We start from the raw sequence: 15823 nt of genomic DNA, 5'->3' as shown, positions 1-15823 counted from the left end.
TTTTCCAGGTTCTTGAGTTTGGCTTGTGATAAAAATTAAAAGGTGAGAGGAGTTTAGTGTGTGTGTTTAAAGGAAGTTACTTTGGCTTGATTTTTTTTTTTATTGTGATATGTGGAAAGTACAAAAGCACTTTCACGTTACACTGACTCCCTTGAAGTCTGTGTAAGGCCTTTGATACTGACTCTATTTGTACATGGCATTGCTGCAGCTCATGGGGAACACAAAGAGAAAACATGTCACTCAACAAGTGACTTCTGTTCTGGATTGGTTTGTGAAATGTAAGCTGAAGAAGCCTCTTGCATGCACTTTAACACTGACCTGGTTTTGTATTTAGAAGCTTTCTGAAGCACCTTTCTACAGGCAGACCCCAGGCTTCAAGGCAAAATTCTTCCCCAGTTAAAGTTTTTACAGGGGCAACAGCACCACCATCTTATGTAATTTTTCTCTGTAATAGAGACAGAAGGGTTAGTTTAGGGTAATGAACTGGACCTTGAATTGCTGCAGGAGTAGCAAATTGTGTTCTGCAGCAGCTGATGTTGATTTCTAAGTGGCCTGTTGCATGAAACTGAGAAACATAAACCAAGGCAGAGCTAACAAATCAGGAAGCACATGTCACAAGTGGTTTGCTAGAGTTTGGAGGGAGTATGAGCTGCAAACAAAAGATGTGAAGCAAGCCAAGGCAAGCTAGCCCTTTTGGTATCATGCACAAGGTCACCTATGACCACAGGTTTCACTTTGACACTTAAGCATTTGCCTTTGGATGAGAACTTGTGTGAAGAATCTCTTGGACTGATCTGAAGGTGTTCTCACAGTAATAGTAGTGTTAAAGAGTTTGTAGCTTTGATCGGCATTGCAAGAGGTGCTTGTCCCCTATCCTGTCTTGTATGACAAAGGTTGTACTGCTTTTGTCATGTTACTTCTTGCTGATGGCTTGTAGGAACAAGTATTTTGTCCAGCTCCCTACTGCAACCATCAGTGTTTGATATGACCGATGCTAAAATGCCCTGAAAATACAAGTCACCTGAAGAACTATGATGATGTGAAGAGAGAGAAGCACTTATCCTTCCTTAGCTTCCATAATTGCTGTACTGCAGATGTTGTTTTAGATCATTTTTATGCACTACAGAGGAAGCTCAGGTGCCTTGCCTGGATGAGGCAGTAGGCTTTCCAATGCCTGAAGGTCAGCCAGACAAATTCTAAGGTGAATGGCGGAATTTACATAATTTTATTTGTTCACAGTTAATGTATGTTCTGTTCTCTTGACAAGGGCATAGCTCATCCTTATGAGGAGAAAGGTGCTTGAGGTTTGCCTGAGGCTGGCTCTTCATTGAGGTTTGCCTGAGGCTGGCTCTTCATTCTGGATTAGGTGGCACCCTCAAAGGGAGAGAGGGACCATCTCGTTGCTGACAGCAGCAGAGCATGGAGAACTGCAGAAGGAAGAAGCTTCATGAGTACAGGGTGGGGAAGGCAGAGGTGGGGAGACCAAGTCAACACAAAGCCTTTAGAAAGGGATGAATGAGGAATGCCAAGAAGAGTAAGGAGCAGGGGCACAGCCAGGGCTCAGCTAGAATAGGAAAACAGTTTATGAGAGTGTGGAGGGATCTGTGCAGTCTGTTACAGCCCAAGAGGTCCTCAGAATGCTGCTGATCTGAAAGCAAAACTAAAAGAAGGAACTTGCCTGCTGAGCAGAGAGGGTGTGGCTAGAGAAGATTTGATCAAATTCCTTTTTTTATTCTGCTTCATTCAAGAGGGCAAATAAATTTTCAAAATTCCTTCATTCTAGTTCATGTTCAGAAGAACAAAATCTTAGGCTGTAATGGTTCCTTTGTGTAGTTTTGATTCATTCAATGGCCTTTCTAGATAACCAATTAAATATTCAGGACAGTGCTTAAAAAATTGACCAGATTTTCTTGAAATTTGCAGTTTTGAGTAAATTTTCTTGAAATCTGCAGTTTGGGCTGGTATACATGTTACTATTCTACTTAACTTCCATCCAGCCCATGAAATAAGTGCAGCCTTTTGTAGGAAAAGCAGTTAATGAGCTTTGCTTATGAATATGTTTATGGTGTTTTCAGTTTGATTTTGACATATTACTGGCATTGGTAACATTTTTGTTTCCTTTTACTTGTGTAGAAATAGAAACATTTTAGAAATGTGCTAAGTACTTCATGCAGGCATTGTTGCGTTGGACACAGTTATGTGATGAAGAGAAACATGAAATATATGCATCTGTATCTCACACAGGATAAGGATCTTCAAAGGGTTATCTGTAGATCAAAGCCCTGCTGTAAGGGGTGATCAAATAACTTGCTGAATAAGACCAGAGGCTGAAGCCTTTTGGTACAGCAGCCCTGGTTTGTTTTGCCATAGACAAAACAGTGTCAGTGTCTTCTTGTGTGAGGTCCCAGTTTTGTGTCATCCCCATTTGCACGTGCACATGAAGCTCCAGCACGCACTCATCAGTCTCCTCTCATGCATATGGCAGAGCTGTAGCAGCTCTTAACCCCTCCATCATCCCACTCTCAACTCCTTTCAAAAAAAATCTGAAAATCATTGCAGAGAACACATACTCCTAGAAACTAGACTCAACCAAAAGCTTAGGAAGAAGGTTTAAAAGGGGATGGTGGGGCATGGGGAAACCAACCCAAAGCCCATTGTTTGTATCTCCCTTTTAAGACAGATGAGGCTCTATAAATAAAATTATTGGTAAGCTTCCTGGCATGGACCAGAAGAGTGTGAATTAATACTTACTATGAGCAATAAGTTCCATAATGAACTCTGTTCTTCCCTGAAACATTCCCAAGATTTCCAGCTATACATACACAAGGACACAATATATGAGCTGTACAGCTCTTTGTATCTCCATCATTTACAGAGACCTTGTTTCTTCATGATTCCTTGATGGTGCAATAAGAAAGCAGTGAACTAGTAAAACTTTGGAATTGACAATTATTGTACTTTTTTGGCTGTGTAAATGTAAGCAGAGACAGTTTCATGCTGTTTGTTAACTAATGGCAAGAAATGTTTTTTTAGATTCTTATTAATCAGGTCTTAACAGTGTAAAGTGCTGAAGGACCTACCTTTGAGCAGTTCTGACCCAGTGCAATTCCAGACAGAACAGAATGCATCCCTCTTTGTGCAAGAGTTTCAGGAGGGCACTAGAATGTGTAACAACCTGCATTGAAAAATGGAAGGAAGAACAGGAGATCGCAGAGTGCAACAGCAGGAGCTTTTGCCCACGTTAGTAAGAAAGAGTGAGTCCACAGGAAGAAACACGATGTCTTTTGTCTTTAAGTTGTGAAGTAGAAATGACAGCTTACAACAAATGGTAAGTTAAGAGACCATAGCCGCTCTTAAAAACAGAGAGAAGAGAAGGAAAAAAGTGAGTTTGATGAAGAAGATGAGTGAAGGAAAATCTTGTGGAATTTTCATAAGAAACAGCATTTCTGGACCTGTTGGAGGACAGAACAGTTTTAGCAAAAGAGTTTTTGATGGATAGGGAGTAAACAGAATATAATACCAAGCATTAGCTTTTTGGACTTGAGCTGTCCCTAAATTGTTTCCAAATGTTTCATAACCATGATAATTTTTTCTAGTATTCCCAAACTTCCATTAAAATTATTGGAAGCTCCAGTGCTATTGCTGGCTTCCTGACAGCTAGTTGTTACTGCAATCAACAGTTGCTTGAAGGAAGGCTTGATTAAAGTGTCACGTTGTTGCAGTGAACTGGCATGTGACTTTTGTTTCTCCAGCAGATTTCCTTATCTCAAGCCTTTAATGAGGACCATTTAGAAGAGCGGTTTTTTCTCCTTGGGGCTTTTTTTTTTAAAGCGGAACTCCTGAACTTTCCTCTTAAGCAAAATTCATTTGATGTTGAGTGTGTCTTATTCAAATGTCCTTGACATTCATATCAAAAGATCTTTCATAACCTGTGCCATACAGACAGTAACAATGAGGAACTGAAACTTCTCCTCATATCATGTTTTGGGTTATACACACTCCAAGCATTAAAGCAGTTTATTTGTCTTCCAGGTGGGTAACAGACCATAATAATCGTTAATTGTTATGACAGGAAAATATATAGGACTTGCTGAGCTAAAGTCCAATTGTCTTAGTTTGGTAATGAGACATAAACAATGGGGGAAGCTGGAAAGTGGACAGAGGGTGTTTTTTGTCAGATAATGCTCTTGTGAGGTCTTTTAGAACTAGCTTAAAACATTCACTGCCATCTCAGAAGAGGGACTGATTTTCATTTGTACCTGTGCAAGGTTTTCCAGGCCAGCTAAGAGCTACTGATTAAGTCAATTCGAAGCCATTTGACACTGAAAGTTAGAACGTGCTTGTACAATCCCGTTTGACCACTCCGTTGTGGGAACAGTAACCTCCAGCTGTGACACTGAAACAAACACCTGGGAGTGGCACAGTGAAACTGCACTGGCCACTTCCAAAATGATTACACTCTAATGTACCCAGTGCCTATTTAGAAAGGGGCTGATGAAGGCTTTGTTGGCCAGGAAAGAGTTCTTTTCTTTATACAGTAACTGTAGTGTGAGCTTGTCATCCACCCGTCCCCTCACAGGCACTTGTGGGAGAACATCCAAAGGGTTTTAAGGAGGGAAAACTGGGTTAATTTCACTGTGCATGAGATAGATCTTGGAAAAGAGCCTCCAGGGTGTTGGGAAGAGAGGCCAAGAGTGTGGGTAGCATAGGGAAGGGGTTAAAAGACAACAGTGCAAGGTGATAGTGCAGAGAAGTGCAGCAGGACTTCATTGTGGCTTGAAAGAAAGAGTATGGTGGAGGGGAGAGCCAGTGAAGGCAGTCCTCGGGGTATGAGGGAAATACCACAGTAAAAATGTAGGGGAGGAATGTTATCTCAGGACCTGAGTATCTGCTGTAGTAGAAAGGCCTCTGAGAGGCCTAAGAGGTATTTGGCATTGTAAATGAAGAAGAGGACTGAAATGTTAATTTCAAAGAACAAAGAAAGATGTAGATTCTGGACTGATCCTTAGAAGGGATCAGATGTTGGCACTAGTCACAGTGTCAAAGGAGAAGACTGAGAGGAGTTTCAGCAGCTGGACTTCCCAAATGTCATATTCTGAATCAAGTAGCTCCATGCTAAGGGAAGCAATCTGCAAGACAGCACATTTGTGTCTGCTCATAGACAGCACATCCAGTGCTTGAGAGCTGCAAAGGTCTTAACATAAGCTAACTGTGCAAGTACCAGTAAGGTGTTTCTGCAATAAGAAGGGTCCTGTATGTGACCCAACATGGCTTGTTTGGCTCAGTTTCAAACAGGTATTTCTAGCCATGGTTGTGTTTTTTTCAGCAGCTGTCTATGTGTGTAGTACAGGTTGGAATTTCTCTTTTTATAGAATCATAGAATGGTTTGGGTTGGAAGGGATCTTCAGGATCAAGTAGTTCCAAACCCTCTTGCCATAGCCATAGACACCTTCCGCTAGACCAGGTTACTCAGAGCCCCATTTAACCTGTCCTTGAACAGCTCCAAGGATGGAGCATCCACAGCTTCTCTGTACAACTCGTCCCAGTGTCTCGCCACTCTCGACGTGAAGAATTTCTTTGTAGTATTTTTCTAAATCTGCTCTCTTTCAGTTTAAAGCCATTCACCCTTGCCCTATCCTAGTAAGGTCACTCTCCAGCTCTGCTATAGCATCCTTTAGGTAGCAGAAGGCTGCTCTAATGTTCTCTAGGAAACTTCCCAGGTTGAACAACCTCAGCTCTCTCAGCCTGTCATCACAGGAGAGGTGCTTCATTCATGGCCCTCCTCTGGACTCGCTCCAACAGATCCACGATCTTCTTACGCTGGGGGCCCCAGAGCTGGATGCAGAATGCCAGGCAGGGTCTCACCAGAGTGGAGCGGGGCGGAGAATCCCCTCTCTCACCCTGCTGGCCATGCTGCTTTTGATGCAGCCTAGGATACAATTGGCATGTTGCTGGGTCATGTCAACCTTCTTGTCCACCAACACCCCCAGGTCCTTCTCCTGAGGGCTGCTTTCAATCTAGATTTTCTTTGACAGTGTACTACACATATTTTAATATGCTACTCATATTTTAATAGCATAATGATATTTTACTTTATAAGGTTATCTTGCATCCATGATACAAATGAACAGTGTGGTTCACAAAGGTCTTCGGGTTTGTTTGTTTGTGTTCAATAGGTATTAGCCCGTCACCTCCGACCTGGAACTCTGCGTGCTGTCTTTGGGAAGGACAAGATTCAGAATGCTGTTCACTGCACAGACCTGCCTGAAGATGGACTTTTAGAGGTAAGGCTTGCTAGGCAAACATGTTCTCACAGGAAGTTGTAAAGTGAAATGCTTCTCTTGACACTCTTTTAAGCCAGTAAGTGTTTTCTATGTGGAGTAGCTGTGTTGTAGACCAGACTAGACACAAAAAGGGAAAGTTTATTAAGGGTGTTTGACTCAGTTAATTCTGATACTGTAAAAAAATTCATCCATGCAGTTTTCTTGAATGAATATAGTACAATTCAATGGAACGAAACTCAAGAGTCTTCTCTTTGTCTGAATGTGTCCTTGGGTCTGAACATCAGTACCTGACAGTGTTTCTGCAGCGACACTTTCTTAGCCCTTTCGTGGGTGACCACGCTGACTCCTGAACTAAATTGCGTCTGCAGTGAACTTGTGTGGAGCTTGGAATATTACAGGCAGTAGGGATTCAAATCCTCCAGATAGGGCCTAGGTTTATTTGTAGACAGTCATACTTACGTACATCAGTTAATATTTCCTGTGTTCTATATTAACTTACTAATTATTATCTGATTTTGGCTTTCTATGCCAAAATTTAAAGTCCAATAAAATCAGAAAATGATAAATTGCAGGAATTTGTAAAGACAGAAATACTCACTATGAAAACCAGAACAAGCTCATTCACTTAATTCTGTGCCTTAAACTAAGGTCCATGGCAGGGGGTTGAAGTGGTGTGTAATCTTGGATGAATTTCTGTGCTGTGTCAATGGAGATGCTTTTCCAATGCATGCACAGCTTATTTTTTGCTGCCTGTATGTATTTGTGAATGCTTTGCTGTCAGGTATAGCAGAACCATTGAGCAGCAAGTGCTGTCCTACTTAGATAATTTTACATTGCCAAAATGGTGGTTTCATGGGGGAGTGAGAAAGAGCTAACTTCATCTTCCTCCATGAAATAACCTGTGGGTTAAAGTGCTTTTGCTAAGAAATCCCATCTAGTTTAAGGTACAGATTAGTGAAATTCAACACTGAGGATGGCAACCAGTATAAACAACGTTGCAGCTTTTTTACCATTTTCAAGATATCATTAAAAGTTAACCATTTTTAGTTTTTCCCTTAGGGTTTATACAAGCAAACAGGTATTTTTTCACCACATGCCTGGAGTTCCTCATCCATGGCTTTCCAGTGGCAGCAGAACAAAGGGCACCGCCTGTAAGGGAAAAATTAAACAAGCCAACACTCAAAGAACATTTTAGTACTCCATCAGAATTTTCCACTGTCTGTTGCCTTTACATTGGTGCAAAACAGGTTTTGCTGGTTGTTTAAATTGTGTTCAGAGCTACTATAAGTGAGGCAAGAGTTACTTCTCCAAAACAAAAACTGAGCCTGGCATTCTTTCTCAAGGGTCTCCATTACATGTGTTTGTCTTTCAAATCCTGCAGCTCAGTCATAACCAAAGTTGTTGATCTGGTATTACTCTGAGTACACACCTTGCAGTTCCTGGTGTAGTCTGATCATTTTAACAGTAGCTTATTGATTGTATTTTTTTGGGGAAGGGATCTAAGATAGTTTTTTGCCATAGGCATAATTGTGTGCAGAATATGCTGTTCATCAGTCTGTAGTTTCTTCTATAACAGCCCAGGTTAAGCCTGCATTTGTAAAGGACGTCACTCTATGTTGTTTAGTGAGTAAATAAAGCAGTGAATGTTTTGAATTGAGAACAGTGAGTTTGTACAAAGGAAACCTTGGCTGTACCTGTTGGTTGGCATGTGGAGTATTTACACTGTTAATGCTGAAGCAGCTTATTAGATGTCCCTGCCACAGTCCTGACTCCTGCTGTGGCTGCATGTCCTGTGTGCACACAGGGCCTGCAGTGCCCAAGGCAGCCTGGAGGAAACATGGAGGGAGGGGCTGCTGCTCTTGACACTGTGTATGGAAAGCTGAATAGGTTGGTTTGTGTCTTAATTGGTTTTGTGCCTTTTGAACTTCCAGAACCAAATGGAGATGGAAAGGGGAGATCCCTGGTTGACCAAGTATTCTGTGATGGGCCTTAAAATGCATAGTGTTTATGGAAGCACAACAGAAGCATGTTCCCTTGTAGAAGGGAACACACTGGTGCCTTCCTGGGAACTTTGGTACCTTTAGTGCAAGACACTGTTTATCTTAAGATTTCTCCACCTTTCTCTTCAGTTTTCATCACCCAGTTTCAGATCTAGATGAAATTTGAAGAATTTGCAATAGCAATTGCTGTCTCATTGTCCACAAATGGAGACTTCTTAGAGGAGATGGGCTAGATAATTGAGAATTAGATAAAATGCTTTCTGAAGTTAATAGCCAAAATCTAGGTGGCTTTGGTGTTTTGCACTTAATTGACTGCCACTGGGAAGGGCAAGGTTGTAACCTTTCTCCCAAAAATCATGACTAAGGGAGTACTTGGTGAAAGGAGACAGAACACTGTCTTGGGAACAACAAGAACTAATTAACTAAATAAGGGTCAGCTTATGCACCTAGTTTAGAACGCTGTACTTAAATAATGTTGTACAGCAATTTTTCAATGTTTTTCTTTTAGACCTCCTTTCCATGGATCTGAAAAAAGGAAAGTTTACTTTTAATCTTAAAACCCCCTCAAACAAACAAACCAACCTCAAAAGCAAATATGAGCACTTGCTCCCACCAGTATGACCCTTAACTCCTGTCTTTGTTCTACAAACGACTTCACATTTTAGGCAGTGACTGAAGAATATCAGAATTAATGAATAACTCACTTTTGCTCAAGAAAGGAGGGGAGATGCAGTTGAACCTTAAATGCAGCTGGTCACAGTAGTAAAATCAGTGTGTTTTCATTTGCAGAACTTTAAGTGCTCTTTTTTATTCCTAGCTTAGTGATACAGGAATGTGAATATTGCCCTCATCTCTTGGATGAGTTGTTTGACTTACTAGGTCAGGCACTTACTTACTCACTTCATAGACTTGTGTGTCCTCTTATCAGTACAAAATGTATTTTTACAAGTGACAATGAGAAGACACAAATAGCTCAGAACAGTCTGTTTTCTCAGCCTTGTCACCAGTTTCTCATTTTAATGAGAAGTGGAAAGAAAGGAGGAAGAGTAGAGAAAGGAGACTGATAGCAGTGGAGTATTTATGAGATGATGCAGTTTCATTACTGAAGGTTCAACCAGCAGCTGATTGTTGTGTTGGACATTCATTCAGAGCAGGCAGTTGCATTTGTTTCCCACATCCAAAGCAGGTACAGCTCTACGTCTCGTCAGGTTTTTTTTCTGTTTTGTATAAAGCAGGTACTATTTGGGGAAAGCAATTACAGTACTCACCTGCTTTCATGTTCCTTGTGAGTCAGGTAGGGCCAGGACTGGAACATGCATATTTTATATGCCAAGGAACTGCTGTGTTTCACAGACTAGGGATGTGTCATCTGCATGTGATGAAAGATGATTCTGTTTCTCAACTCACCGTCTTTGACCTGAGGAACGTTTCTGATAAATATATTGATGAAATAGAAGCTTGCAAACTGTTGGATCTGATGAATCATCATTCTCTAGACAAAAGAAGTTTCCTTAAAGTTGATCATTCCTGGAATAGTTCTTAATCAAAGTAGTGATACACGTATTGCGGCTACCAGACTTCACAGTTTGTGTCCCTCTTTAAAGAAGTGAAGGCAAATTAAAAATCAATCATAAAGGCCTTATTCACATCACTGAAACTACAGTAAGTAAAATTTCCCACAGGAGGTGGTGCTGTACACACACCTCAGTTCCCTGGGTCTCAAGTGGCTCAGTACGTTTCAGATTAAGCAGGAAACCACGTAATTAAAAAACTGGTAGCCCAGAACTGCAGTTATAACAAAACCAGAATTTCTGGGGTTTGGGACACTCTGCCTGTAACTTGTTGCTCATACTGTGCAGTTCTTTTTGGTTTTGGTTTTTTGTGTGTGTGCGCATTTCCATAAGGGCGTTTGCAATGCAGAAAATCACTCTGGGGATATAGAATGCACACATCTGGGGTGATCTAAAAGGTCTCTCCATTGCAGTGCAGCCTGCTGAGCCACCCAGGCTGACTTTGTGTTCCTGTGCCATGGTGTTGGGGCAATCAGTCAGTCTCACGGAGTTTCTTTGCATAATTACCAATTCCTTAATAGTCATACATGTGTTTGTGTTTGTGTACTTAGACACAGGAGAAGATGCTGCCCTCAGCGAGACATGCATGAGAAAGGATTTGCTGTGGGATGGATAAAATTGAGTTCTGGGTGAAACAGCCTTTTCCCTGTTGCCGAGGGCGACGCTGTTATTAGGTGACTAATCCTTGGACAATGTCGTGACAATTGCTGCGGGTGTGTGCTTACCCGTGCCTTTGTGTGCCTGCTAGGCTGCGAGTGGAACTGCAGAGGGGGGTGATCTCCCAAGCCCCTTTTCGTGGGCGTGGGGGATGTGCCAGCTGCCTTCCCAATCCTGTGTCCCCCGGGCGCTCTCAGCTGGCGCTGCGTGTCCCGCCGCATGGCCCCGGCTGCGCCAGGCTCCTGCTTGGGCATCCCACCGTGTCAGTTTTCAGCATCACTGGCAGCTCTCCAGGCGGGCAGGAGCGAGGAGCTGCTCGAGTGTCGTTTGCTGGCCTTTTCCCTTGCCTCAGAGCTATTTGTGGCACTCACAGACATGAAAATAACCTATCAAAGGGGGATGACTTTGCTGTTATCAAAGAGTGGGTTTCGTCTGTCTCCCGAGAGAGCTGTCATGAACGGTTGTTTTTTTCCTATAATTTCTTTGAATTTCAGCTGTACAGTGGTGTTCAAGTGTAGGGCTGGAGACTGGCTGACTGTACAACAAACTGCTGAAGGCTCTTTGTTCCTTTGCTCAGCCTTGCACCAGTGAGACTGGCTTACTGCTCCTGGGGCATTAAAGCAAACAAGTAGTATCACCTAGGGACAGATCAGCTACAGTGATCTGCTGGACAGAGACTCCCACAGCTCTGGCTCTGGAAGTTCAGCCACCCGGATCCGGCCTTGGGGAGATGTGAGGTGATGTTGTACAGTGAGTGGTGACTGCATGGTCCAGTTCAGCAGAAGTGTTTTGTCCAGACTGGTGCTGTGGACAATCAAAACTGTGATAGTTTTGCTCAGACTTGGAGACTTGGTATTAGCTGAATGCTCTGCTGAGTGTTAAGAGCTGTACTGCTCTTAAGCTTTTGGTGCAGTGTGTATTCCACAGCTAGAGGCCAGCTGTCCTTGGTCTGGCATTCCAGATCATGCCAGGAGAAGCATGTCTTATTTTTCCTTTCCCTTTCCATTTTTTCAGGGGGGCTGAGGGCAGGGTGGTATTTTAGGAAGCTGTTCAGGGTGGATAGGGGAGCGGTTGCTTTGGAGGGGGAAACACAACACGTGTTTCCATAACCACTTCCTGTTACTGCAGCACTCTGCTGGCTGCCACCTTGCCCTTGGAGTGTGTTGCCTCCTTGGCTGCCCACTGCCAATGTCTGGACATGGGAGTGTGATGCAAGGTGCTCACTATCATCCACCCTGGAAGTGCTTCTGTACCACTAATGAGCTGATCCGTGGGCTGAGGTTAAAGTGCAACAATTTAGGATGGAAGACATCAGAAGGATGTAGCTGTGTTAAACTAGTCCTTTTTGTTGCATTGAGGTATAGTCCAAGCACTTTAATAAAGCATGTCAATGAGTAACTCCCAGAAGCGTCGGTGGAATTTGTGTGTATCACACTTGGAACAAAGGTCTCCTCCATTGCTTGTTACAGATTAACTTGTCTGGTATTATGCAAGCTGCCTCTGCCAGCCGAGAACTAACTCCCCTCATTCACAGAGCAGCCCAGCTTGTAAAACATTACACAGCAGAAGTGCATAGCATGGCAATGAACCTTTCACTGAGGGCATTTCAGCCCCTCTGCATTTCCCCCAGGAGTCTTTAAAATATTTTAATAAAGAAGCCATTGTTTCACTCAGTCATACAGCAATTTTGCAATGAGGTCTTTTATTAGAGGCCCACACTGAGCTGCATAATCCAGGGTAAAATGCTTTTCACTGTTTCCAGTGAAAAGTAATAAAAATTGAGTGGTTTGAGTGAGGTTGACTTTAGCACTTTTTTCTCCCAAGTTTTCATCCAAGCAGTAGCTATTTTTGTCTGTCAGTTGGAAATTTCAGTCTCTCCTGGTACAAGATGATTCTAGAGAGGTCTGTCAGATAATGGTTGTTATGATTCAAGTGCTTTTCTATTTAAACTTTCTGAGACCTTTTATCTAACAGCTGTGGGAACAGGTTGGAAAGAATCTGGAGTGTAAGAAAACTTAATCTTACTTGGTGGTGGTTTTGCATACCAGAACATGTTAGCCAGCACTGGAATGCTGTCTCACGATGTTTCCTGGTGCTCTATATATACTTGTACAGAGAATTAAGTAACCCTTTTGCCTAGGCCTATCTGAAGGAAATGAAGAATTAAAAATAACATCAATAGATGGATGGATATTGGAGATGTTAGTGATTTCTCTTTTAAAGATTATTGTATTATTAGGTCACGTGCAGCCTCATTTTGAGCATAGGTTGTATAATTATTATACTTGTGGGCTAGACAGGCAACCTAAACCAGGAACTTGTTTAAACAGAGTTGTGAAATAGTTTACCTCTTGTGCTTCCACTTCTGGGTAAAATCCGAGGTCCAGTTACCCCTTGTTCTGCCAGGTCTGTGAGTGCCAGAGAGAAGTTAATGAGTGTGAACCGAGCAGCTGCCAAAGCTCTTTAAGTTTCACCTGATCCTGAAGGTAATCTGTGTGATAAACAGGGCTTGGCTTTTTGCACATGTTTGTGTTGCGCTGAGCAAAGTAATTTTGTGGAGGGGAGGTCAAGGTGGAGGGAAGGTATGACACTTCTTGATAACTCATCTGAGGCCCAGTTTGTGTCTTTGAGACTACTGCCTTCTTTCTTTCCCTCAGCATGTTCTCATTTTTTAACCAAAAGACCAGGTCCTTTTTCCGTTTCTCCTTTTGCTTGAGCTGAAGCAGAGCAACAGTTGGGCTGCAACTCAGCTGCACCATGGGCAAGCTACAGCAAAGAAGACAGAAAAGGTCAGGGGACCAGCTTATACAGCAAGAGCAGTAAGGGCATGCTGTAGTTGTACAGCCACGTAGAAGCTCAGAATATCCTTCATTTCTGGAGCAAGGGGCCCTGCACCTTATTTGGGGGCTAAGAGAAACACTGTTGTTCTATAACAAATATGCTCTGAGATGCCCATAAATTTTTATGCTGTTTCCTGTTATTGACCTCAGCCATTGCACCTCCCACCTCTCTCTCAGAGGTGAGATAGACAAATTATTGCCTCTGCTGGTGCTTCCTGTGTAGGGTTTACCCCTTGCCATCTCACTGCAGCTTCCTTCACTGACCACCATCCACCAACAGTAATTAAGAGGAGAATTTAAGTCAGCTATTTTCATACATGTGTTGAAATACATGGGAAACATGGGAGGAAAAACTCAAAGCCAAACATGTTAATAGGGATAGAAAACTGTGAAAAAGGTTTCCTATCTGTCATAGATGCAAATGCCATGGCATATATTGACACTAGAGTTTGTCAAGCTCTAGAAACTACTTCTTCTTTTGTAACTAATAATAGCTAGTGATTCAAAGCATAGTCTCATGCCACTACTGGTTTTGTGCTGTCGTAGCGCTGGGCTTAGACACTGTGTTGATCCTGTGCTAGCAGCTGTGCAAACACAAAACAGGATGGCAGTGGTCACCCGAAAGGATGTTAGCTGTCTAGGGCTCCTTGAAGTTACCCATCATCTTCTGGTTTCAGTAAGAGCTGCATTCTTCCTCTTTGTCTTTAACCCCTAATGCACTGGCACATAGGCAGGAATGATGCATCCACAACTATTCCTGAGATACACTGACATATGTCAGCAAGTCTCTGAGCAAGAGGCATAATACCAGACAAGTTAATTCTCTCTGGAGTATTCAGGATTGCTAAGTGGGCAAGTTTCCTTCTACATTGGTGCCAGTTACTGCTGTTCTGATGGGGAGACACAGTGTGCCAAGACTATCCAGCCACAAACTGGAACTGTGGGATTCCTCAGGTAGCTGTCTTAGTCCAGCCATTGAATAGTAACTAAATCTCTGAGGTGTCCTGCCATGGCACTACATGGTTCAGCACTCAGTGCTAGTGTTGAAATCACTGAAAGCTGATGAGACTCGAAACAAACTCTTGGCCTTTTAATACTGACCCATTCCACAGGGAAATGGAGCTTTCTAGGTTCTGTGACATCTCTCAGAAGGTACTTTGAGCACTGTGCTTGGGGAATTTATGCCATTGGTTCGGTGGGATGGTACGTTTCCTGTCAGCACACTGAGGCACAATCCGACTAGGGGGTGGGGGCTTGTGGTGGTGTATGCAAGGCCCCTGCTGGTGGTGCCTTCCATTGGTAATTTCTTTCAGGATATTTTGTTGCTGTCTTATCTTCATAATTTTAGCACTCTTGCCATGTGTACCCTATTGGGTCTCCTGCACAAGTAATATTCTGCTGAACATCACAGTTGTTCAGGAAGGACTTTAAATGATGGTGCCTTCTACTTTTTTTGCTTCTTTGCTGCTTGCATCCTCACTTGAATCTATGATGTGGTTGGAAGACATGTTCTTGTCTCTGTGTGATCACTTCCTCCTGTCTTGGCCATAACCTGGTAGCTCATGAGGACCATGACTGTCAGTGCTTTGTGAGCAGGCTAGAGAGACTGCTCAGCATTGGCAATGCCTCTGGCTTGTACAAACACATGCAGGCCTGGCTTTACTTAGACACTGCAGATATCTACGAGCAGCAGGGCCCCTTCCAGTGTTTTTATCTAGAGCCTGGGATGTGTTTGCACTGACACCTGTGGTGCAATTATGGTGGCTTGTCTCACCTTAGCTTGCTGCTTCAAGGGCATCCTACAAGACCACCACACAACTCCTGACTGTGAGGCAGGGAGCAAGGTAAGTGTGAAATGCAGAGGCAGTGATCTTGATCACTCAATGAGCTGCTTGGGATCCTCAGGAAAGCAGTACCTGCTGTCATGTTGGAGTTTCTCACGTCTGATGGGAGATGGGATCTTACACTTTATTTCATTGCAGTGGCTTTATCAAACCATTGATGTGTTCTGATGGTGACCAAAGATGTTACTAGATAAGAAGTAGAACTCCAGGTGGGAGAGTTCTGAACTAATATGTTCAGTTCCAGCTACAGAGCAGTTGGTTTATAATGGGGACTGAAGAGATTCAATGAACTTACCTTCTTGTTAAGTCTCCAGGTATTTATGCTTCAGAAGTCAGTGAGCTGAGTCAGCAGAGTAGTTACACATGATTTAAAAACAACATATTTTTGTTCTAAAGTAGTTTTGGAGTTCACTTATTTTTCTTAGAGCAAATAGCATAAAACTCACTTTCTTGGTATTTGTGATTGTGGTATAATGAACTACTGTCTTGTCCTCTCATTTCCATCCTGTTTGGAATTCACATTTTTCTAATCTTTTATTTTATTGTTACAATTTCCAAATAGCTTCCCTTGCTTTTCTCTTCCACTGTATTTTCAGAGTTGAACATAACCATACACAATTTTTGAGG

General features: G+C 42.6%; 1 protein-coding gene across 1 annotated transcript in view; it reads left to right on the top strand.

Annotated features, from left to right (window-relative positions):
* NME7 (NME/NM23 family member 7) overlaps positions 1 to 15823 on the top strand; it is an 89329-nt gene that overhangs the window by 67445 nt on the left and 6061 nt on the right. Inside the window, exon 11 of the mRNA XM_005486166.4 lies at positions 6177 to 6284. Within this exon, the coding sequence (XP_005486223.2) occupies positions 6177 to 6284 (108 nt within the window). The remainder of the gene's footprint in view (positions 1 to 6176; positions 6285 to 15823) is intronic.

This window comes from Zonotrichia albicollis, chromosome 2 (genome assembly GCF_047830755.1).
Source record: "Zonotrichia albicollis isolate bZonAlb1 chromosome 2, bZonAlb1.hap1, whole genome shotgun sequence".
Lineage (NCBI taxonomy): Eukaryota > Metazoa > Chordata > Aves > Passeriformes > Passerellidae > Zonotrichia > Zonotrichia albicollis.
The sequence above is the reverse complement of the archived record's forward strand: the minus strand, read 5'-3'. Positions and strand labels throughout refer to the sequence as shown.